Here is a 25,802-nt window from a genome sequence, read left to right as displayed (position 1 = left end):
AGCTCTGTATCTGCAGGTCTTGCAGGGCTTCCCCCATCTCCAGATATCAGCTTTAGGGGTGTGAAATGTTGCAGACTGTTCACACAGCCTGGGAAGCAGGGCCATATCACTCCCCACAGCCTTAATCCGATTCAAGATCTGTGCTCTACAAGATAATCCAGGGACTCCCGCACCTCGCCCTGTTTTAAGCATAGGTCCCTCTAAACCCCCTACCTGCTCTTGATCACGGTGTTTGACACCGTCTCTGTGCCTCTCCAGTTGTGGCCGCCAAGCCACATTCAACCATCCTCCTCACTTGGAGCGACTCTCTACAAAGATCATGAAAATAAGATACTGTTTAGAACATCTGTGATGACAACAGAACAGCTGAACTAGTTGTTACTAAATGAGGATATGAAAAGTTTCCTCAGCTGAGTACAGGATCTGCACATCCCATCATGTTTTCTATATTGCTTGTGTCAGGGTTTTGTAATCCCCACTCCTCCTTTATGGTGTGGGCTATTATTCCCTTTCAACTATCGCAGCTGGCAGTCACTACTGCAATTCCCAGCACACCCTGGCAGAGAGCGCTGGATTATTATATACAGTTCTTGCTTCGCCTCAGCCATTTCTCCAGCAAGTTGTCACTGGTACATTGCTAACAGGAGTCAGCCCCAGAGCTGTAATTTCATTTCTTATTAAAATCCTGGTCCCTGGGTCAGGCCCTCTCTCTTGATTGGGCAGCTGCTCAACCCAAGGGTGGGAAAGTCAGGCAAGGTTCCTGTAAATTTGTATCGCATTGACTGACTAATGGACCTGTTTTAGCACTAGCTGGATTTTGTAGCAGCTAGTGGTGTGCTGGGTGGATGCTGCAATCTTCATATTGCCCCATCCAAAGTTACACCACCAAATTTTATCTGAACCTTCCAGGAGAAGTTCATGTCCACCAGTCCTTGCTCTGCAGCTCACTCCACTCACTGGGAGGGAAAGCAAGTCCATTCTCAGTGACACTAGTAAGCCACCTTTGGCTCACAGCAAAGCTCAGCCAGGAGAGCATTCAGCTAGCCCCCACTCCAACCTCTGTATTTACAAAATGCAGTGAACAGTAGTCGCCTGGCTGGCTGAGGAGGGGAAGATGATGAAGTTTAGAGGGACTGTGAGTATGGCTGTGTTAGAACTTGGCACTGCTAGCAGGGAAGCACCACCACAAAGCAGGACAGGAACTTGCAGTCGTCATCACTGCTTTATCATTCAGCAGGCAATTGTTTTGTATATGATTCTGATTCCTCCGCAGCACCCTGGAGTCGTTTACCTCCAAATGGCTCCTCCTGTCCAGTGCAGCCCTATTCTTCACTCTGGAAAGGGTAGGTCAGGAGTAACCTCCATAGACAGAGTAGAGTTCATTAGGGTACGGTGAAGAGTGTGCTGGCTCAGAAATCTCATCTAGAATTAGGCCAAAGTAGCAATTCCAGAAGTCAGACAGTGGCCTCTAAAAGGCAGACAATACACACCAACCTTCACCCCAGATACCATGTTATCTAGACTCCTCAGTGACATTAGATGAAGTGACCCGTGGAGGGAGAATAAGGCCTCCCTGCCATAACCCAGTTTCAAACCAGGAACATCTGTAACAGTAGTCACACCTGTTTGTATAGAAGCCTGCAGCGACTGCAGCAATTCCACCAGCAGCTCCAACAGGAGCAGAGAAACAAGTGAAGAGAGTCATGGAGCACAGGGATTTTACTTCTTTAAATCTGACAAGGAAGAAATGGATGCAAGTCGAATTACAACAGAAATCTTTATTAAAAGAATTCTTTAGTAGTATTTTTGCAGAGACACAGTATACGCGCACACATACATATGTACACTCAGACACCTCTCAGAGCACTTGAACCAATAAATTAAAAATGAGGGTGGGGGATTTTTTATTTTTTTTTAGATCATGTAAGAAATGGCATCTTCCCCTCAGGGTCAGACCGGGGAAGCTGGCCAGAGAATCAAACAGAAGCCAACAAAGGACACAACCACCCACAAAGAATGCAGTGACTGCAAGCGTGCTTCTCTGGAGGAGGCAACTTCATACTCTGGCTTCAATGCACTCCAGTTTAGAGACTATTTTCTCTGGCCTGTGCCCTTCTTCTTGGGCACATTGGCTCAGATGGGCACTTGGGCTCTCAGCACCTCTGGCTTTTGGGGTCTGTGGGTAGGCTACAGTCTGAGGGTGGAGGGAATCACACTCATCCGAGGTAATGTCTGGCACGTCATCTGACTGGCTGTCGGAGCTCTCCAGGTCACTCCGTATGCTCTCAGGCTGTGCCAGGGTGATATCCCAGGTTTTGCTGGCAATGCAGTCCTTCTGCTCACAGCTTTGGTGTTTGCATGTCTGCTCCTCCTCCTCGTTTTCTGCCATCTGGGTGTGGACGTGGAGAGAGTCCTCTGTGCTGCTGCCACTAACTAGTTGGTAGTGACTAGGTTTGGCCTCTATGTCCACTTGGATCTCCATGTTATTACACTCTCTGCAGAAACAAGCACCACTTTGGTTAGTTACCAGCTACAGCAGAAGTCTCGGGTTATTAATATTAGCATGTTACCGTGAGTACTTTTTCAACAGCAAGCTTCATGACTGAGGCAAGTATGGGAGTGCCATTCACCACACCATGCTGACACAACAGGCAATACTACAATAATTTACACTCATAAGATTATTCTCCTTTTGTAATTAGGGAAACCGAGGCAGATTCTGTGGCACAGGCAGAAACAACCCTGGATCCAAATTCCTATCACTAACCTCCAGGTAACGCAGTTTGCTTCCAACAGTCCTGAGCCTTACTCTGTGCAAGACTAAGGCAAGGAAATGTTCCCTTCTAGCTAGTGAGACCTTGCTAGAGGAAATATGTTGCAACTTCAGTAAAGAGGTGACACATCAACAATTCCAGACAGGAGAGGACTGCTTAGCAAGAAGGTGCTATGACCAACTGGTTTGGCAGGTTACTGTATGGTAATACCTAACCCTAAAGGTATTCGGTCTCTGGAACCCATGGATGTTTAATGGGTTTACCCATGTATACATCCCATTGTTTCCAATTACCAATCATTAATCATGCCCTATAGTGGAAGGAACTACTGACACTACCTGGAGAGGTGGTGCAGTTATGAACACCATGCGGATGGTACAATCATCCCACCCACAGAGTTCCAACAGAGACAAGTACAGACAACCACAGGTGGTGCTTTGCTAGAAAAAGGGATTCTTTGCTGAGTTTGCAGGACAGAAGAACTAAAGTGAGTGAGCTGTCCCAGTGACCTCAACACAGGCTCTGCTAGTGGTGGTGAATGATGCTGAACTACAAACATAGCTGGAAAGGAAGGTGAAAGGAGAATGCTTCTTCAGCTAACCAAGGAAAAGAAAGCTTGCTGGAGTCTGAATATGTCTTCAGTCATTAAGATCAAAGTTCCAACATGTACATTCTCCACAGCCCTCAAACCCCACCACTACCACACCCCATATTACCCACACTCTTGTGCATTGGCAGTTTAGGTACCTGTCCTGTGGGTTGTATGAACTGATGATGGAGCCAGCCATAGCCCGAGTGCTGGCGTTGTCACTAACTGCTCCGAGACTGACAGAGTCCTTGGGGAAAATCTCCTTCTGTACATCTGCTTGCACTTCCAGCCTGGGAAGAGGTGGGAAACATCCAGAGTCATCAACACAGCCAAGGGCCACAGAACAGCCTAGCTCATTTCTTAAAACTACAGGAACAACAGTTGTTTAGCACGTGGGAGCGGGAGCACAGGTGGCCTTCTGTCCTAATCCAGGTCTGCACCAAGAAGTTTAAAATCAGATGAACCTTTTAAGTTAGCCTCATTTGTGGCTCTGCCCTTTCCTCAGTCTGTTTTCCGTATCAAAGTTAGATTGTGTTTATACCCATGACTCATGCGGTTCCTGTGCAAGGCAGATTTCCAGATCCAGTACACAGCTATGATTATATTCTGGGCTATAATTTCGATGCATGTCTCCAATTACATGGCCAGAATGACTCAGAGGCAGGTTCAGAGGAAAACTGTGGCGTAACCTTATAACCCGAGTCCCGATCACTAAGTGCTATTAGGGAATAACAAACAGTTGAAGCACTAGGCTAGGTCAGCAAGATGTTTGCAACAGCCTTATATGGCAAACTAGTATACCTCTGATACGCTTCCATCTCTGCTGCTCCTCAAATCAACCCCAAACCCTATCTCCTGCCATCAAGGAGCTAGAAAGGCTGGGGGAGAAAGATAACCAAACCAGATTGTGCTGTCCCTGCTATTTACTTGGTGTTCTTGCAACAGGGACAAGGTTGGGGAACAGCTGAAGCATAGTTTATTGGACCTGATTCTACCATAGGTCAAGAGGTTTAAAAAGTGATACTGAGATTAGATCCCAAGTATCAGTGGTGCCACCCACTAACCATAACAGATCCCTGGTGAACTAACAAGCCCCTTTTCTGCCATGATCTGAGTCAGTTCAGTTACCTGCTGTACTTTCCCTTTCCACCAGAGAGGACTCCACCGCTCAGGGTACCACCAGAAAGGGCAGCAAAGCTGGTCGTCTCACTGTAGTTGCCTTGCATGACACTGAGCCCGTCCGTGGGGCTGCCACTGGTGCTCAACACACTAGTTAGTCCCTCGATGCTGCTCTCACCAATACTGGGGTTCTTCAGAGCTCGCCAAGCATCTGCCACTGAGACAGGCAAAGAAGATGCATTGAACATTCAACAGTGTAAAGGAACTGCCACCAGCATCCTGTTAGGGATTAAGGCAGGGATGGGCAAACTACAACCAGCGGGCCAGATCCAGCAACCAGCCATTTTACGCCAACCCTCAAGCTCCCCCTGGGGAGCAGGGTCTGGGGCTTGCCCCATGGGCTCCAGCTGGGAAGCAGAGTCGGGGGCCGCTCCACGTGGCTCCTCGAAGCAGTGGCATGGTCCCATTCCAGCGCTCCAGCTAGGGAGCAGGGTCAGGGGCTGCTCCATGTGGCTCCCAGAAGCAGCAGCCTAGCCCCTCTGCAGCTCCTACACACCGGGGCAGCCAGAGGGCTCCACTCTGCCTCCACCCCAAGCACCGCCCCCGCAGCTCCCATTGGCCGGGAACCGCAGCCAATGGGAGCTCCAGGGGCAGTGCCTGCAGACAGGGCAGCATGCAGAACCACCTGGCTGCGCCTCCACGTAGGAGCCGGAGGGAGGATATGCCGCTGCTTCTGGGAGCTGCTTGAAGTCAGCACTGCCCAGAGCCTGCACCCCTGAGCCTCCCCATGTGCCACAACCCCTTGCTCCAGCCCTGATCCCCCTCCAGACCTCTCTATCCCAGCCTGGAGCACCCTTCTGCACCCCAAACTCCTCATCCCCACCCCAAAGCCTGCACTCCCAGCTGGAGCCCTCACCGCCTCCCGCACCCCACACCCTGAGCTCACTTCTGGCCCCACCCCAGAGCCTGCACCCCTCAATGAGAACCCTCCACCCTCCTCCCCCACACCAACCTCAATTTTGTGAGCATTCATGGCCCGCCATACAATTTCTATTCCCAGACGTAGCCCTCGGGCCAAAAAGTTTGCCCACCCCTGGGTTTAGGTTATACATCAGAGAGCAACACCTCCAATACCAATTTCAGATTCATTGTCCAACAGGAAAAAGGGCTGAGGATCTCCCAGGAAAAGGAACTATGGTGCTTCCCACACAAGCTTTGTGTTAAGAGTGCAGGGTGCACACAGAAGGGTTGGCCTTGAAACAGTGGTACGGAAGTGAAAGCTAGAAATCTTGACATGCTGAAAAGGGCTGCTTATCCATCGCAATTAATCCCAAGGGACAGTCCCATAGTGAGGCCTTGCTTGTTTCCTCCGAGCCCTTCAGACTACACAAACAGTGAAAAGTTATTCATCACCTGTAATGGGTCCATCATCTTCGTCAAACTCTATTTTGACTCCCTTCCCATTGGCTGTGCTGACTCCACAGCCACCTCCTCGGCAGAGAGAAATTGGTACAACACCATAGACATAGGCCAGCATGATGGGGACTCCAATACCTGCCACAGAGGACACAGTGGGTCAAGAGGAATATCAGATGACAATGTAACTGAGGCATGCCAGATAGGCAGCATGAACTCTCTAGAGGCAGGGACCCCTTTGTTTGTTCTGTGTTTTCAGTGCCTAGCACAATGGGGTTGTGGTCCATGACAGGGTTCCTGGGTGTTACCCTCATAAAAATAACGGCTGTAACCATCACACTACAAGACAACAGAACTTGCTTCCGGCACAGAGTTACATTATAACCCCTAGGAACCCTGCAGCCGAACATTGCCAGTCTTGGAACAGAGCCCAAGAACAAGTTGACTCCATGAGGGTTGCAGCGGCAGCTTGCCAGCATATGAAACTTGCATAAAAACCAGTTTCTTTGGCAGAACTGTGGGTACTAACACTACAGAGAGCATTCTACATGGTGCTCAGTCTTGAGCCACAGATACCAGGACCTGCAGCCTCTGCAGACTGCATGTTAGGTAAGTGGGGAAGCCACTAACAGGCATATTGTAGGAGTTTGTGGGCTGCCTTTTGGTTACTCCTCCCCAATATCTGTCAGAATAGTAGAGGAGCGACAAACAAGGAGCAGAGCTATGAATAATGACTGATCACGAGGAAAACTGGCCTTGTCTACTTACCAACACTGACAGCAGCAATAACTGGGGATGCAATGACAGATAAGGTGACCCCACCGGTGATGGCCAAATTCCTCCTGTGCTTAGAGGTTTTCTTTCCCTCATAACGGCTGTGGATCTGGGGAGAGCAGGAAACACCAGGTGAGAAAATGGACATCCTGGCCACTGAGCATCCACTAGCATGAGAAACTAATAGGCTCATGACCATACAACTTTGCCATACATGCCAATCACATGACCCTTAAAACTCACCCATAATAGCCACTGATGGAGGATAGGTCTATCAATGGCTACAATGGCCATTAGCCAAGATGGTCAGTTGTGCAACCTCATGCTCTGGATTTTCCTACGCCTCTGACTTTCAGAGGCTGGGACTGGACAATGGGATGGATCCCTACAAAAACTGCCATTCTATTCATTCCCTTTGAAGCATCTGGCATTGGCCACTGATGAAGACAGGATACTGGACTAGATGGGCCATTGGTTTCACCCAGTATGGTGATTCTTATGTACCTCCATCCCACCCACAGGCCTCCTGATTCAGATGTAGTCAGTGCGTCTGTTCAAGGGTAAGGGCAAGCAGATGATACAATGCTGCAATAGAACCGTCTCCCTCTTCACCTCATATCTGTCCACCAATAGAGGCAGGCAAAGGGACTGGAAGACTCAGGGAACATGAAGCCTCTGACCTCTAGTCACTAGTACAAATCCAGGACAGACTGGTAGATAGTCATTACCATCAGAACTGCTTGATAACTTGTGTGAAGTGAGGGATTAGGGTTCAGTCATTATTGGACAAGCCCAAGGCACAAAAGCCACCACAGAGGCCAAGAATTAGATACACGGTTCCCCTCTCTATGGGGATGCGTTGGGTTCAAGGTGGAGGCATACTGGCAGAGCAATGTGAACCTTGCACTGTCAGTGCCCATGAGATGCATGCTCGTTTGACAGAGAACTTCAGTGTCCAGGGCTGTCAAGCCAACATACTTTCCACACTCACTAGGTATAAAACCCAAGAAATAGTGATCTCCAATTGACCTAAGCCAGCTGGGTTTCCAGCAGCTGTATGGAAAGATCCCACACTCACCATCAGCCTAACGTCCTTGAAAAATACCTAGGATTCCCAAGAGAGAATGTTTCAATCTGCCCATTCCATTAGTTCTGATCTCCAGCCCACCATGCTTACCTTTCTCCCAATGTACACTGGGATGCCAATGACCATGGCAGGAATGGCAATGCCAGCAATGAGGGAAATGCCTACAGGGGCACCAATCAATGTACCCAGCTGCCAGAGAATTTTCTTCTTGCGACTCCACGGCTTCTTGCCCCAGAATGTGCAGCCAGAGGGACTGTAGGGGAAATAAGTTGTCTTTTCAATAGCCACATAAAAATATGACTCATGGGAACTGAGTGGATACTGTGCAAGAAAGGCTCCTTCTCCCCAGATCCAGCTGACCCTCAAGAATGGATGAGCCCACAGTGTAAAGGGACTACACTGAACATTCATCCCATTAAGAGCTTTCCCCACACTGTTCCATCAGTCAGGAAAGACCACTGTGCATTGCTGTTGTGAGGAAACTCAGAGCTTCACCCTATTCCAGGTGATGAGAAATGTGTTTGTGGGGGGTACATTTGTAAGGAGCTGGAGAAATTAAAATACATTAAACACAAAAATATAAACAAACATACTCTAACAGGAGGCCCAGAGGATTCTGCTCCCCACCTCACCTGAGGTAATGCAGATCTGAAATCTCCTTCATACACAGCCAGCAGAATTCACAGCCACACACTGCGCAAGTCATGTGATTACAGCTCCCATCATTCATCTTGATAATGTAAGCACTGCAACGTGGACACGGCTTGATGTCATCGGCTTTGGGGAGGAAGGAAGGGAAGGGATCAAGTCAGATTCTGTACAACTTAGCCATCTTGAGGAATTTACTGGGGTTCTTTTGTTTGGGGCGGGTGGGCTCAAAAGGACAATGCATGTCAAATTCTGTCCATCTAGGCTAACAGATCATTATTCTCCTTAATCAAAGAGACAAAGCAAAGCTGTCTGGTTCTGATTACATCCCTCAGTGCTACAGGATAAAGGTGGGGAACCACCTCTATACTGGCACTTAATTCCACTAAAACAAGTTAGCATTGTTTGTCTGGCCAGCATACACCAAGTAGACCAGCATTTTAAAGAGAGTGTTTTCTACATCATAAAAAGAGGCTGTTATGAAAGATTTGTGCCTTATCCCACGATAGCCAGCTAAGAGCATCAGCCATTTTTAAACTGCACCACTAACATGACTTAAGGGCCAAGGGTGTTCTCTATATTCTTCTATCTGGAGGACAAGACAGCACTGAAATTCTGACTCCACACTTTTGAAAGGCATACTCCTCTTTGTGGGTGTAAACTGTATCTGTGATTACAGATGAAAATCTTAGTGTATTGGGGGGTAAGTATCTAATCTGTGCTTGCAGCTGGGTACTTAGTCATTTAAAGGGATTGGCATCCACCAGTTACTGCACAATAAGGAGATGGACAGAAGCCCCTTTATAGCCATTTACAAAATAAGTCATTCTAAAATGTCATCTGTGAACAAAGTTATGCAATGGTTAATCATACAGTTCATTGTGCTGGTACAATCTTTAAAGCCCTGAACAGTCTGGGACTCAGCTGCTCCGAGATAATCTTATACTAGACAGAGGGCACCTCTCTCTCTGGAACTGATCTCCCCAGGGCTGATGGCTAAGTTCTGTTAAGGGCCACACTTCCACAAATCCCCTTTGGCAGCAAGAAGTCAGAGGTTGATTACTGCTTTTTGGTTTGTGTTGGGACTTTTGTCTTGTAGTGGCTGCAATGTTTATGGCGTCCATTATCAGGGCTCTGTACATTTCAGGCATATTTTAGTTTGGAATAACAGCTGAGCCACATTTAAAACAACATTTACAGCCTTACACAGAAGCCAGCTATTGTGCAAATGGAACAATGTGTTTATAATGAGTAGCATGTCTGTAGAAGATACATGTTTTGCCTGAGGGAGAAAAAACTTATTAACTGATCTTATAGTTCACTTTCTGAATCACTGATACCTTTTTAAAGGCACCATTTAATCAGAATATTTGCTGATCTAGAGTGCAGCTCTTTACCAGCAAAATGTGGTTCGGCATCTCTCTCCTATAAACAACAGTATTACCAATACTTATCAGAGCAGGGAGCTAAATTCCCTATTCTGGGTTAAGTATTAGTGTTGCTAAAGCTCACAACAGCAGACAAAATGGAGCCCACGTTTTGAGAGAATAAAATTTCCCTTTTTTTCCTGTTTGGGATTGAGATCAGCAAGAGCTTTAAGAACATCTAAAATATCAAAGCAGACCAAAAGGTAGCTGCTTATTACGTGTAGTGAGTCAGGAGGTACTACATGCAGAATAAGGTGCCCATATGCAATTAGGCCTTGCAATTGTGAATCTCAAATTTTAATTCCATTAGTAGTTTGTGTAACTAGTCTATCAGGCCAGATATTTTTACTCCAATACTGGTGAGGGAGGAAAGCTGTGCTGAGCATCAGAGCTGACCAGATCCAGTGTTGCTGGTGTCCTTCATCTGTGCCAAGTGGTTGTACTCCCTGCCAGGTGTTAATACCCTCACTTTGATTGCAGGAAGTACTACAAAACAGGTGGATCTCTTTCCTGGCTTCACAGACGTAATTCATACTGGCTAATGAGAAGCTTGTTAATTCATACCCGGTCCAGATTCCTGTCCGTAACTGAGGCCTGAGGCATGCTTCGTCCGTACCCGCAGCGTCTGAGCCCTTTGCTGACGGGCCATATCGCAGGTCTGGTTTGGATGCCATATCTGTTTGCAGTGATAGCAGAACTCAGTCTGGCAGCCTTCCCTCTCACAAGTCAGCTTGGGGCAGCTGGCACAGCCATAGGCAATAACAGCGTAACTGAGGAGGACAAAGATACCAGAATTAGTAAAGCCAGAAAGTTATCTTAGGAACGCAGGAATCAATATACTGGAATACTTCAGTGGCCCATCTGTTGGGTAACACCCAGATTTGCTGCTGAATAGCCACAGCCATCCAACCTCAGAGACAGTAGAATTGTAGATGGATCCCTAGCTAGTTCCCTCCTATGCATTCAGAATACAGCCTTACCCATTTACAGCCTACATACACCTACTTTAACAACAAATCCTTTATCAACCTGATAAGGGTGCTGCAGACTTAGCTGTAAAGGACTCAGAGGAAGGTATCATTACCTACCTATTAGACAGGGATATATTATAGCTAAAGTGGATGTCTGAGACACCACTCTAATTCAACTGACCAGTTGAGCAATTCCACCATGGATACGCATAGGATTGAGATATGCAAAAGGAAGAATAAGTTCTCCTTGACCTTAGCTGATGCAGCTTTATGCCCTGAAGCCTAAGATCAGTTATCCATGTCATTTTAAACCCTAGCTAGGATCCAATTAGAGATGCTATTCTTTCACAGCTGTTTCTTCACTTTAATATTTAAAACAGATGTTTCAGTAGCCTGCAGCAGTGAGTAATGGATGGTTACTTTTATACACTGGAGATTAATGCAGTTTTGTACTATGGGTAGTGCCCTACCAAAATCATGGCCAGGAAAAATACATCACAGTCAGTGAAATCTGGTCTCTTGCCATGAAATCTGGTTGTGTGTGCTTTTACCCTATTCTATACAGATTTCACAGGGAGGAGACCAGGGTTTCTCAAAATGGGGGTCCTGATCCAACAGGGAGTTAGGAGGGGGTGTTGCAAGGTTATTTTAGGGAGGTTGTGGTATTGCCACCTTCATGTCTGTGCTACCTTCAGAGCTGGGTGGCAGCTGTTGGCCAGGCACCCAGTAAGGGTGGCAATACCATACCAGGCCACCCTTACTTCTGTGCTGCCTTCAGAGCTGGACAGCTGAAGAGTGGCTGCTGACTAAGGGCCCAGTTCTGCACACAGCAGCGCAGGAGTAAAGATGGTAATACCATACCATGCCATCCTTCCTTTTGCTCTGCTGCTGGAGGCAGCTGGGCTCCTGGCAATACAATAAGCTTGTGACACCCTCCCCCTACAACTCCTTTTTGGGTCAGGACCCCTACAATTACAACACTCAAATTTCAGATTTAAATAGCTGAAATCATGAAATTTACTATTTTTAAAATCCTAGGACTGTGAAATTGACCAAAATGAACCGTGATTTTGGTAGGGCCCTAACTATGGGACAGGTAAATCATAATGCTTGACTGGGGTTCACTAACTATCAAGTCCTCTTGCTTGTCTCCTTTCCAAATTAAGCTTTACTATTTCTCCCGACATGGAAGCTTGCTCTTTCTGTACAAGCTCTCTTTAAAAATTCTTGGTTTCTCCAATTCCGAGGATCTTTTCTAATATGGGTTTTGAGGTTGGGTGACCAACATTAAGCTACATGAGGCAAGGATGCCATTTATATAATAGCATATCTAATGTTCCTCTCTGTACCTGTTGACAGCCTTCTCCTGACTACTAATGCACACTGAATAGATCTCTCTTTATAGATTCCAATGCCAGAAGGGACCACTGATCTTCCAGTGTGACCGCCTGTATAACCAAAGGCCACACAACTTCCCAGAAAAAGTCCTAGAGTGGTCTTTAGAAAGATATCCAGTCTATTTAAAAATTGCCAGTGATGGAGAATCCACCATGACCTTTGGTAAATTGTTCCAATGGTTAACTAACCTAATTGTTAAAAGTTTATTCCTCATTTCTATTCTAAGTTTGTCCAGCTTCAACTTCTTTACCTGCTCTCCAAGTCTACAAGTTCTGTTCCTTCAGTGGATACAGCCAATTCAGACCCTGCTACCTACGACTAACTCAGCTTGCTCCTTCCAATGCACATTACCTTCCATTTGTTTATACTGGCATTCATTTGCTAGTTATACTAATTGCTTCATTTAGTCAAGTCCAGAAAGAACTGTGAGGAGCTCCAGACGGACCTAATGAAACTAAATTGTACCTTCATTTTATCATGTTATAAAAACTTGATTGGCTCTTTAAAAAATGTACAAAAGGAGTTTAGAGCTGCAGCTATTTCAGGAAGGGAGCTCTGGGTGATCTCTAGAGGAAGAAGTGTTTATGCAGAACAGTCCTCCACTTATATCCTCCCAATTTAGCAGGAACTACAACTGAAAGGGTGCTTTGGCTTTGAGGCTTTTCTCATAGGTCAGTCTTAAATTAACCAGTTACAGAAAGAACTAGAAGACTGAGAAGAAGAGGGGAACATGGGGGGAGATGACCATGTGTTTGAGCTGGTAATGTGGAGATTTAGCTGGCACATTTACAAGGAAGCTCACATGGATGAGCTCCAAATGCAGTACACAGAGCACTGCTCTAAGGAAACTGACTTGTGACACTGACAGAAGTCTGGGGGATTTATTCTGTTTTCTGCAGTATTTGTGTTAGAAGTGGAGGAATTCTCTCACACCATTGATTTATTTTTGGAGCCTGTGGAATTCAAGTTGCACTGCAACTTCTGAAGCAGCAGTGTGAGAATTGCTCAATGTGTCATATCACAATGATTCATATCCCGTGGGAGTTTGAGCAACTTGACCCTGCCTGGGTGCTGCCTAACTGTTAAAGACAAACAATGCCTCCCTGCTGACAATCAGGAACTGAAAGACAGACTGCAGGGCCTCCATATGCAAACAGCTACTGTATTTCTGGCATTCAAGACCAATACTAGATGAGAGAGAGGATGCAAGCAATCTAGGAAAGATTAACTCAAGCTACATTTGATTACTGAACATTTTGTCAGAGGGATCTTACTCACACATCCTTACCTCCTACCAGTAGGCTACAGCGAACTCCTTAGCAGGGAGACACATTCAAGGGTAGGACATTAACAGCTTCTAAAAAACACACTTTGATGCCAGCTGTTATAGCCATTTTGGGGCCTGACAACTATATTACCAGGAAGGCCAGGAGACCTCAACATGCTACATTAAGAAGCCTTGCCTTGTACCGAACTGATCCTGCAATAGAGAATTCTGAAGCTTTTCTGGCCATCTCAGACAGTACTGTTTTCTTAACAAAAACACCAAAACCCCAGAACAGTTACTAAGCACTGAATGTTTAGTCCCATGAAGTTCATGGAATGAACTACATGCTTTTTAGCCTCTTAAAAAATAAAAATCAGGCTGTGAATTCTTATTTTTTAAGTCCAGCTAAAGAGGCTGATCAAATGCTCTATCCAGCACATGGATGACATCCGGCTACACCGAGCACTGCAGGGTCTGAATGGTTAACATGTGTGCATCCTTCTTCACCTGGCCTTTGACACATCCCCGCAGTTCAACAATTAGTCACTTCCAGGTATAAGGACAGCTGTTGGAGTGACAAGGAGTATCCTGACCTTTCCACATCCCAAGTGTGGCTGCAAGCCTCTACCTTAAACCCCAATATTACTATAGAGTGCTGCTTCTAGCCTACTCTCTCTCAGTCACCGAGATGCCTGCCTCCTCCATTTGCTCTGAGGGAGAGTATGCCTCACCACAATCAAGTTCAGCCGCCTTCACTTAATTCAGTTGTTTCCCTAAGCCTTTAGTAGAGATACAGTGAGACATATACCAGATAGCAGCACCAGCTGATTGCAATGGCCGGACAAAAATCTGTATTTGTCTGAAGAGCTGATGGTGCGCCAAAAGACCAGCATTGCCATGGAAACAGATTCTAATGTCACATCTATATTTTACCTCTCTAGACAGTAAAGCTAAGCTTGCTCACTTATGAAGTTGTTTGGCATGGGTGGGATGCAGAAGCGTACCAGTCAGGATGCTGCATGCCACATGGCTTGTATTTTGGAACACATCTGCCCAGTAGGCTCTTGGCACATTTATTCTCAAAACCACATGCATGGCTGGAGAGAAACAAGAGTCAAACGCTCCACACTCCTGAATGGGGTGTGATGTGGTAAGGAGAGGGCATGACATTCATCAGAACTACTGAGAACAAGTCTGCTCACCAGTCCTTCATACTAGCTATTCAAGCTCAGCCACCAGTACCACAGGAAAGTGAACCATCTATCCAGGCAGTGAAAATAACTGGTATTCCTGGCTTTACACAAGGACAACTAGACAAGTCTGCCAGGAAGAATAAGTTTAGGGTAAATAATCTCTCTTCCCACCTCGGGACTGATTCTGACAGCCTTTGTTAAAGTGTCACTAACAACGAAGACGGCAGGGATGTCCTGTCTACTGGTAGAGTTTCACAAAGTGACACATCCCAGCTTGTTGGTTTCTAAGAGGAAGTGGAGGGGATATCAACTGTATAGTTTATTTTGAAACCTTTTGTAAGCTGCCTATGTACAAACTGTTAGCTCACTGGGCAAGGGCAGCCAGATGGTATCAACTGTTTGTGCAACAAAAATCAAAGTTACACTAGCTTTCAGAAGCCTGCCCTAGCCGCAACTGTATTAGGTATACACTATAAACTACTAGTGAAAAAGTAATGTCCTTAGGGGCCATGTCGGGGAGATCTTCTTATGGCCAGGCAATCTCAATAGGCTTTGGTGTGTTTACATTTTAAATCAAATACTCTGATAAACATCACATCAGTAAAACAGAAAACTCAGCAAGTGGTAACTCCATTTTCTCTAGCTCAGTATCTATTGGGTTTCCGGGAAGTGGGCGGGCAGCCTAAGGGGAGGACCCACAGGCCCACAGAAGCCCACTGCAAATTCCAAGGGCATTACTGTGTCAGGAGTATGATCTGATCTACCTCCTTGATGTGGTCCCCAATGCCTATGAGTCACCCTAAACAGCAATATCAAAAACCTTGATTGTTTTAAGCTAACTTAACCTTGAGCCCCCAAGGAACAAGTTTTAATAGTAAATAAATCCTTGCACAGCAACCATGTAACAAGCACTCATGTAACCTGAGACACAGAGGTTAAGCAATTTGCCTACAGAGTTTGTAACAAAGCTGTGATTAGATCTTAGGAATCTTGCCACCTTTGCTCTGAGGACAAAACTTCCCATAACATCCCCACTAGCTGGGATTGTATTTTTAAGCCTTCTGCTTGTTTCTGCTGCATTCTTGGATAGATAAAATACAGAATCCCCTCTACCAACAAGCCTGTGCTTATGCTATATCAGAAACCTAGATAAGACTAGTTTAAAGAAAGCGAAGAGAAAATGAAAGCAACAATATGCTAATTAGAAAGTCACCACATTTGGATGGACTGAGTTTTGGCCAGAGTTAGACAGTTCCTCATTTAAGCAACTGATGAATGAGTCAATATGATTCAACATTATTCCTCCATCATTGTGCTTCAACATCCTGGTACCAGCTTGGTAAACATTTCCCTCATTGAGGAAAACCAGAATTTACAGTTCCTCCTGCAGGTGTGGAAAGAATTTCTATAGCTCACCAACTCTATTTTTGCTCTCAGCAGCACACATAGTAAGGGAAACCCCATGCTTCCCATTATTTCAGAATAAAGCTTGCTTTTAAATTAGAGAAACGAGGATGTGATCACAACTAACCCCCAGGAATTCATTCTGAAACATTCTCTGGAAAAGTGGCACTTCATATCTAACTGTTCCATGCTCCCACAACCCATGGTCTCAAATCCCTTGGTTTGTGACATCAGCTTTATAGTGAGACAGCACTGTCTAATAACCAGTTAGTTATTAGCCTCCTACACAAACTAAAGCCTATCCACCTGAATCCATAAGAAAATGTCTAGGTATCTGCAAGACATGGAAAAGTATGGGCAGGAAGAGGATTCTGGCATGATGGGGGCTCTGATTTAACTTAATACTTAGTAAAAATCTTAAAGTACTTTTCTGAACATTTATTAAGACACAAACCCCTGCCCCAGGTCAAGTATACATAAGTCTAGTTCCCAGCTAGCTAAAGAGAGGTTAAGTGACGTGCCCTAGATCACAGATCAAGTCATTGGCGGAGACAGAAAAAAAATCATTTAAGCCACTAGACCAGAGGTGGCCAACCTGTGGCTCTCCAGAAGTTAATATGAGGCTCCTGGTATAGGCACTGACTCATGGGCTGGAGCTACAGGCACCAACTTTCCAATGTGCAGGGAGCTGGCTCAGTGCTCAGACCCTGGCACAGCCACAGGCCCTGCCCCCACTGCACCCCTTCTCACTCCCTTCCCTGAGCCTGCCATGCCCTTGCTCCTCCTTTTTCCCCAGAGCCTCCTGCACCCCACAAAACAGGTGATTGGGAGGGGTAGGAAGGGAGGGGCAGGTGCTGATTAGCAGAGATGCTGGTGGGTGGGAGGCTCTGGCAGTGTGTGTGGGGGGGGAGCTGCTGACATATTAATGTGGCTCTTTGGCAACATACACTGGTAAAGCTCAGGTTGGCCACCCCTGCACTAGACTATGCTTCTTTCTTTACAAAGGTGTGCTTCTAGGGGGCTGAATAGGCTTATAACAGAAGAAATAGTCCTATGTGTCACTGTAATACTAAATTTAAAAAAAAAAAAAAAAAAAAAAACACACTTATATGGAGCTTTTCCTCTAAAGACTTATGATGGGTAGGTAAACAGTACTTTCCTTATTTTAAAGACAGAAGTTGAGGCAAAGAAAGGGCAAGTGACTCGCTCTAGCTCAAAGTCATAACATGACAGTTTTATAGTCTGACCCCCATACTCCCAATTACTTACAAAGAGAGCTCAGTTAGGCACCTTTAGTCTACAATGACTGGCACATCTCCTGTGCTGTGGTCTTACAACTCAGTTGTTTCTTATCGTGTCCTTTAAGAAAAAAAACCTACACATTAGCAGATCTGTATGCCCCTTCCTTCCCAAGCAACTTATAATGAATGGCCCTGAAGAAAATGGAAATGTGTTACCACACCACTACCTTTACTAACAGCATCATTAGAAAAAGATAGGGATTTTTCTGGATCAGCTTCACAATTTTTCCTGCAGAAGTTCCAGTTAAAAGCCCAGTGTCCCTTCCCACCTTCCCAAGACAGCAGTCTGGCAGAGCCACACCAAACTCAAGACAATCCTATATCCCCACCGTTCAAAAGGGGCAGTGGGGACTCCCTTCAGCAACTCCTGAGAGTAGGGGAACCCACCTTCCAACAGAGCCAAGGCAACCTCCATTGCCCGTAGCAGGGACAGAGCCTTCCCGTTCAGGATATCAGGATCACATCCCTCAAGCGGGAGAAGTTCAAAGTTGTCTCTTACAGTTCATCCCCCTGCCCTGGGGCCAGATCCCTTGTTTCTCCCCTGAGTCAGACTCACTATCCTCATGGGTCTACCAAGGTCACACTTCACACACACAGACACACACACACCAGCTCTTCCCAAAAAGAGGGTGCCAGACCCAGTGTTCCCCAGGCTCTCCCAGGGCAGCCCCCCCCCCAAGGAAGAGGTGCCAGACCCAGTGTTCCCCAGGAAAGACCCCCCCAAAGAAGGGGGTACCAGCCCCACTGTCCCCCGGGCTCGGCCAGCCCCCGCCCCCCTCCCGGAGAAGATCAGCCCCAGTGCCCCCTAGGCCAGAGCCTCCCCCCCGTCCCGGGACTCACCCGCAGTCGGGGGCCGGGCACCAGCGGCAGTCGGGGTCGGCGGCCAGGCAGCGGCGCAGCATGAACTCCTCGTACTTGGCGACGAGGTGCGGCGAGTCGCTGAGCAGCAGGCGGATGTCGGCGGGGTTGAGGCGCTCGCTGCACTCGGGGCAGCAGATGTTGACGCGGGACTCGGTGATCTCGATGCGCAGGTACTGGCGGAGGCAGGCGCGGCACGAGCGGTGCGGGCAGGAGAGCAGGCGCGGCGCGTTCTCCGCCGGCTGCCGCACCAGGGGGCAGGCGTGGTGGGAGTGTGAGGTCTGGGGAGGGGGGGGGCGGGGTGGGTGGGTTGGGCTAGTGCGGGGGGGGGGCGGGGGGGCGGCGGCGGAGGCGGAGGGGTGGCGGGAACGGGCATGCCCCCCACACCCCGGGGCACAAGGCGGGGCACCTTGTCGACCTCTCCCGCGGCCCCCCCCGCCCTCCTCCGCTCAGGTGCCCCGCCGCGCGACGCCGGGGGCCTTCCGCCGGCGGGCGGGCTGGGCGGAGCCGGGGGGCGGGACGGGCGCGGCATCGGCTCGGCCTTGGCCCGGCGGCGGCCTCTCACCCCGCCGGAGGCCGAGAAGACGCTCTGGAAGAAGAGGCGGCGGCGGCGGCGGCGGCCGGGCTTGGGGCACTCGGGGGCGGCCGCGTGGATGGAGGAGGAGCGGGGGGACTCGGAGTCCTTCTCGGAGCCCATGGCGGGACGGGCGCGGCGCGCGGCTGCCTGCGGAGACAAGCGGGTCCCCTCAGCGGAGGAACGAGGCCCCTCTCTGTGGGCTCCTCTTAGCGGCGACTAACCCACACACCCCGCGTCCACTGCGCAGGCGCAACGGGGCGGGGAGACCCGCCCCACTCCAACGGCAAGGCTCGTCACGTGATGGCGCTCGGCCGCCAAGGCGGCCATTTTGGATATGGGCACATGCCCAGTGAAGTGCGCCGGTCGCGAGTGGGGGGAGGGGAAAGAGCAGGAACATGTGCACCCCTAAACGTCTGTAACTGGGGTGAAATGGCAGGGGGTGAGGGGCCTGGAAGTGGGGATGTGCAACTAGGGTGACCAGATGGGGTGGGGGTAATAGGAACCTATGTAAGAAAAAGACCCAAAAATCATCAGGACTGTCCCTATAAAACAGGGGCGTCTGGTCACCCTATCGCAACCCAATCCCCAGTCTCAAGGCTGGTCTCTTCCTTTGCTAACAGACTCAGCCACCGCAGCTTGCTTACAGCTATGTCGTCACAAGAGCATGACATCTCAACATGCCATTGAGACACACGGGCCCATGACACTGACAACAACATGCCAGTGGCACACACTCCCTTTTGACACTGTGGTTCCATGTCTTGGCAGCAGGTCTCACCACTGAGTGCCATGATATGCCAACATGCCATCGACACACAGTGCCCGGCGGCACCTTGGTGCCATGTCACGTTCACATGTCAGCACGACACAATGTGCAACGAAACCTCAGCGCCACACCATATCTATGTATCAGTGCCACACACTGCCTGATGATGTCTCTGCACATCAGCTCAACATAAGGCTTGATGACACCTTGGTACCACAAAACGATAACCGCTGATACCTGGTTGCCACCACATATCACAAAATTGTAGACCAACACTTCAGGGGACAAAAATCCTTCTATTAAGATGGCAATCTAGCAAGTCAAACACATCACTTCTACAAAAATGAAGACGGGTGAATGATATCTGGTAAAATAACCGAGACAGAGTGAGAGTCAAGCACCCTGCTTATTACCAGGCTTCTGCATCATCAATCATCATCATCATAATATTTAATATGGAATAAAACAACATTTCTATAGCAACTTTAATCTGAGGATCTCAAAGCACCTGACATCCATACACCCCTGTGAGAGTTAGCAGAGATAGAAATCTTCTTGCTTTGGGGCATAAAACAACCTGTAGCTGAAAAAGGCCAGGAAGAACCTTCCCCTAAGTGTAGATCATTGCTTAATTGCTCCTTTCAAGCTTCTATACACCTTCCTCTGCAGCACCTGGTACAGGCTGCTATGGGAGGCAGGATACTGGACAAAATGGACTAGTTATGGCAATGACTATGGTCTTGAATACATATAAAATTGTACCACTTTAATTACAGCAGCATAGTTAAAGCAGTACAACCCCTAGTGTAGATGCAGTTATGCAATTATGTTGATATAAAGGTGACATATACCAGTATAGCTATGCCCATTTGGGAAGCGGGATAAGTTATACTGGTATAAGGCACTTTTAAGATAGTACAACTAAGTCCTCATTAAATGTTGTACTGATTTAAACTACTTTAGTAGATAAAATATCACACTCCAAACTGAAATAGCTAAACCAGTATAAGAATTGATATAGACCAGGGCTAAGTTCCTAATAGGATACAGAGCTCCCACTCTCTGCTACATTTCCCTTCCTCAGTATGAGCTATATCCTGTACCTTGAACATGGACGATTTCATCCCTGTTACTGAAAATGAATATGAGACACGCCTGATATCCCTGCTAACACAGGCACAAATGGGGAGACAGAAAGTAAAACCATTTGGAGTCCCTGTGAAACACATCAGCGTGCCACCACTGACTTTGCAGAAATGGCTCTTTATCCCCCTATACCAGGAGTCAGGACACAAACAGGGCAGGGAGACGCCAAGGTCTATTTGAGCGGATTCTCAAGAGGATCCTTTCATATATATTGAGTTGGATGGCCATCTTCCTCTCTCCCCTTCCACCCCTAAAATCCTTCAGAACCTTTCCCTGCCTTTTACAGTCTGAAAGGATTCAGCTGCTTCCCAGTTCTAACCAATACAAGTGGCTTTTGACACCTCTGAGCCTGTCATGGTCCAGACATATTATCTCTCTGAAAACCAAGTCTGATCAATAGAGGTGTTTCTTTGTGGAGAGTTTCCTCAGCCTTTGCCAGGAGTTCATTGGCTCCTGCTCTGCATGTTCCTGACCAAAGAGCAGTTCAGACCCAACGGTTTGTTTTTATTCAAACTGAAGAAAACACTTGTTGGGAAGGAAAGTAAACAAGGAAGTTTGCTGTTAAGAGAAGGAGGACAGGAGCCAATGGGAAATTCTTCCGAATCTGCAGATCAGCTTATTCATACCTAGGAATTACAAGGAAATCACATGGATTTGGGGTGGTCTCCAGTTCTGACTGTTTGCCTCAGAAAAATATGAAAAAAAAAAATAAGGGAGATTTTAAAAGCCTCGGGGAAACAGAGGGCAAACCCCATATGAGAAGATCAAAATCTGCTCTCACCTAAACTGGCATAAATCTGGAGTGACTACTGACTTCAGATCTTCCAGCTCTTCTCAGTTTAAATGAGAGCAGGATTGGACACAGATACTTTTAAAGCTGCCTTAAAATGAGACATCTCCCATGAAGCCTTTCGGCAGCAAACCAACAACACCCTGCACTGCTGTAGTACTGAACCCTTTGCTAAAGTATCAACCTCAACTTAGCTGCATGGCTTGTGTGTCTTTCTCTTTGTACAGCACCACACACAATCAGCATTCAGTAAGAAAGAGAAGTGGGTGAGACATGGTAGCTCTGAAACTTCTCTTCTTCCACCCACAGTGCTGCTGAATACACACACACACAGCGATCTGTCAGAGTCACAAGGCTGCAGGGAGGGAGGAAAGGCCTCTGGCTATGTACTGAAAAAAATCCTTTGTAAAATGAAGAGTGAAAGCAGAGTCAGTCTACCAGGAAATGTGAAGCTTGCCTGGTTAGTCTGAACTGGGGGTTGCGAAACTCCCCTCTCATGGTGGGACCGTTTGGTTTGCGCAGAAGGAGTGGGGAGTGCCAAGGACACACTCACAGCAGCCCAGAATATTCTGTGGCGGCGCCTCATCAAACAGCCCAGCCAGTTTGGGTTTGTGTCGCCCCCACCCTTCCTGGTTACCCAGTGACGTGGCAAAGGAGCGCTTGCTCCTCTCCCTCTCAGGCCTGTAGTGAATATAAAGAGCTGCAGGGTGGAGAAGGAGTCATGAGGGCTGAATCTTACAGTTCATTCCACCAGTGAAGTTTAAAACCCTCTCTCATGAGCAGCACTTTTATTTAGGATAGCGTGTGCCCTCGTGGTTCTCCTCCACACACACACACGGGGCTGGGGTAGCTACCAACAGGTCACAGCCTATTTCCTGGCGTGGAAGAAGTTTTGGGGAAAATCCTTGCTTATTCATGCAGGGCTGCCCGGGGGCAGTGGGGGGGAGGGGGCAAGTGGGGCAATTTGCCCCAGACCCCGGGCCCCACAGGGACCCCCACGAAAATATAGTATTCTCTAATATTGCAACTTTTTGTTATGGAAGGGGCCCCCAAAATTGCTTTGCCCCAGGCCCCCTGAATCTCTGGGCAGCCCTGTATTCATGAGGGGACCGCAGAGAAAGTTAAAGCAGGGGGAAGGGACTGGATGACGGAAAATCAAAAGGGTGGGATTAGAGCAGGGGCCTGGCTGCCAGTCAGAGTTAAGACTCTTAGGGTATGTCTACACAGCACAGTCGGCTGCGGTAACATGAGACGTGGGCCGTGTAGACATGCTTTATTGCTGGGGGCCAGGATTTTCAGCTCCTTTACATTGGGTAAGACAGCCAGAGCAATGTTAAAGGGCTCTAAAAAGATTCCCCAGTGCAGGAATGCGTCTGAGGACCCCGTTGCAAACCTTGGCATTGAAGGCATGCCAGGCGCAGAGACAGGGCATACAGTGCTGCAGAGATTCCAGGCAGTGCAGCAGCCCATAGGGCAGGCCCAGGAGGCTGCTGTGACTTATAGACAAGCTGTTGCAGCCCACAGAGTAGCTCAGGATCAAGAGGGCACAAAGGTGGCTTAAAAGCTCTTAGGAACATAGCACAGAATCTCACCCAAGGTTCCTGCCCTAAAGAGCTAAGAACACATCCTAGCTCTGTTACCTTGATCAAGTCACTTTTTTTTTCTGTGAAACTGGAATGATAATACTGACCTTCCCACAGGGCAGACCAGAGGAGGGGGGGGGCAAGTGGGGCAATTTGCCCCAGGCCCCCACAAGAGTTTTTTGGGGCCCCTGGAGCTGGGTCCTTCACTAGCTCCAGGGGCCCCAGAAAACTCTTGCGGGGCCCGGGCCCCCAGAACTTCTTCTGCTCCGGGTCTTCAGCGGCAATTCAGCTGCGGGCGATCCTTCTGCTCCGGGGTGGAAGGACCCCCTGCAGCCGAATTACCACCGAAGCGGGACCCGCTGCCGAAGTGCCGGGTCTTCGGTGGCAATTCAGCAGCAGGAGGCCCCCACTGCAGGTCTTCGGGGCACTTCGGCGGCAGGTCCTAGAGCGGAAGGACCCCCTGCTGCTGAATTACCGCCGAAGCGGGGGCCCCCTGCCGCTGAAGACCCCAGGCCTCCTGAATCCTCTGGGCAGCCCTGCCTACCCATAGGGGTTTTAGGAAAAATCATTGTTTGTAAAGGGCTTGGAGATCCTTGGAGGAAAGGTTCTTTGTAGGTACAAAGTACCAATAGTATTTATAAGAGTTGACACATGATTGGGTCACAACCTTGTAAGTCCCTGGGGAAGAAACACTGCATATTGATGACAGGCATATTGATCATTTCACAGAGCAGTCTGTCCTCATGAGACCATTTTCTTTTCTTGGACAAGGATGGGGAGACATCTCTGTGCACCATTTCTATACAAATATACTGTCCTAGTTGTTTCATGTCCCATTTCCCTCTCATGGCCCCATGAGATATTTCCATGTGAGCAGATGAGTCTGCTTTATCCTCCTTCTATCTGCTGAATTTAATCAGGATCTACATCCTTTTAAATGAGGAACAAAAGGCAGGATACGGGAGCTCTGGGATCAGACATTCAAGGCTCCTCAAAATAGCATTACTTTGCCTTACCTTGCAATTACACGCCCTCTTCTGTATCACACGCACACACAGCACAACAATCTCTTCACTCCCCACAATAACTTTCTAAAGAGGATGCTGTTGTTGTGTAATCTCCTGGGAGACAGACATGCCACATGGAGCACTGGGAAAGCACCTGCAGCATTTACAGACAGAACACCAAACACTCCCTAATTTTTGCTGATCACAGAATTAGTGGTCCTGCTAAGGGACACGCAGTGGGCCCTCACGGCTGACCTGGAATGAACAGACCTTTCCTTAGGGTTAGATGGATGAGAGAATCATAGAATCATAGAATATCATTGTTGGAAGGGACCTCAGGAGGTCATCTAGTCCAATCCCCTGCTCAAAGCAGGACCAATCCCCAACTAAATCATCCCAGAGAAGAGTAGGACTGTGTCTCCCCTGAAGTGCTGCAAGGTGTTTGCAAGGGAGAATCATCTCAGGAGCCACCTCCACAGATGGAGGGCGCATTCTGAATGCTGTCAGCAGCTGATCCAAGAAATGGGAGGTGGAAGGATTCTGCCTGGGAAGATGGTGGATAAGAGGTGGGAGTCTTACATTGCTCGTTTCTGCCTGGGCTACTTCTCTGAGGTTTGAGCTGGCCAGGCAAGCCTTCCTGGATGGGTGTCCAGACAATTAGTGTAGACACGCTGAAAGAGGAACTGGAGAGAGTGATAGTCTATTCTATCTGATGTGTACAGATAAGGAGCAGTAGGTGGCAGTTTATAGTAGCTATTAGATATTTTTTTTCCTGCCTATAAAAAAGGGTTTCCTTCGGTAATACGAGCACAGGCTGTTCTGATTCCTGAGTATATACCTGACGTAATGTGTCGTTACCCCACAACTGTGAGGGCTAGAAATAGTAATTCTCCATTACCTTGTGACTGATCATTCCCAGATATAAGAGATTATAGCCAGAATGGGTTAACCCAGTAGCGATCTAACCTGGAAACATATTAGTCTGATACATATAACACAAAGGGAGCAGCAAGACAACCCTCTGACCTGAACCATTCGACAGACACAATTATGGATTTGGTGAGAGCATAAACACATGCAAATTACCAACTTGAGAAAACCCCAGATGCTTGTTGCAGCTGGTTTGGGCTAGACGGAGGTGGTGATGACGAACATCTTCTTAGCCCTGTACTTCAAGATGAGAGGCTAAGCCAGAGAGGAGTAGGCAATTAGAGCTGGGTTCAGAGGAGGGAGGGAGGAGCTGGACCATTTAGCTCTTGTAGTGACTAGTGCTCCAAACCACCTGACATCAGAAGAAACGCTGCAGGGCAAACCGTCTGGGGCCAATGGCTGAAAATACCAGTACCTGATCAAGGAAGCCAGATGCCTCTTGGCTGATGTCATGCTGGGTTGCACGATGTGCTGTAATGCAACAGTGGAATTAAAGGGGGGAAAGCGTGCCACTGGTGATCACAAATGAGACCACCTCTACAATATTGGGAACCCTCAGCTCTTACTGATATCACCAGGAGTTGAGAGCACTCAGCACCTCGCAAGATCAGACCCCACATGACTAGGGGAGGCCAGCAAAGACTCAATATCCCTGTAGCCTTCAAGGGCTTGTTATGCTCACAATAAGCAGGTGGTGACAGGCTCCAGCAGAAACACAAGGATTGCCTTCACTGATGAGAACACAGCAAGGCAGTGGCCTGATTTCCAGGAAAGGAG

The 25,802-nt window shown here is 47.9% G+C and overlaps 1 protein-coding gene across 1 annotated transcript; it reads right to left on the bottom strand.

The window, feature by feature from the left end:
* Nucleotides 1–1,922: 1,922 nt before the first annotated feature.
* On the bottom strand, nt 1,923–19,009 carry RNF19B (ring finger protein 19B). Its single transcript, XM_032787754.2, has 10 exons — nt 18,636–19,009; nt 18,209–18,507; nt 10,399–10,604; nt 8,392–8,536; nt 7,850–8,012; nt 6,667–6,781; nt 5,896–6,036; nt 4,492–4,699; nt 3,522–3,653; nt 1,923–2,495 (listed from the first exon to the last, which is right to left on the bottom strand). The coding sequence occupies exons 1-10, from the start codon at nt 18,921–18,923 to the stop codon at nt 2,057–2,059; spliced, it is 2,136 nt and encodes a 711-aa protein (XP_032643645.1). The 5' UTR covers nt 18,924–19,009; the 3' UTR covers nt 1,923–2,056.
* Nucleotides 19,010–25,802: the final 6,793 nt, after the last annotated feature.

The sequence above is a fragment of the Chelonoidis abingdonii genome, chromosome 25 (genome assembly GCF_003597395.2).
Source record: "Chelonoidis abingdonii isolate Lonesome George chromosome 25, CheloAbing_2.0, whole genome shotgun sequence".
NCBI classification, from domain to species: Eukaryota; Metazoa; Chordata; order Testudines; family Testudinidae; genus Chelonoidis; species Chelonoidis abingdonii.
Note: the sequence above shows the minus strand (reverse complement) of the source record. Positions and strands in the feature narration are given on the sequence as shown.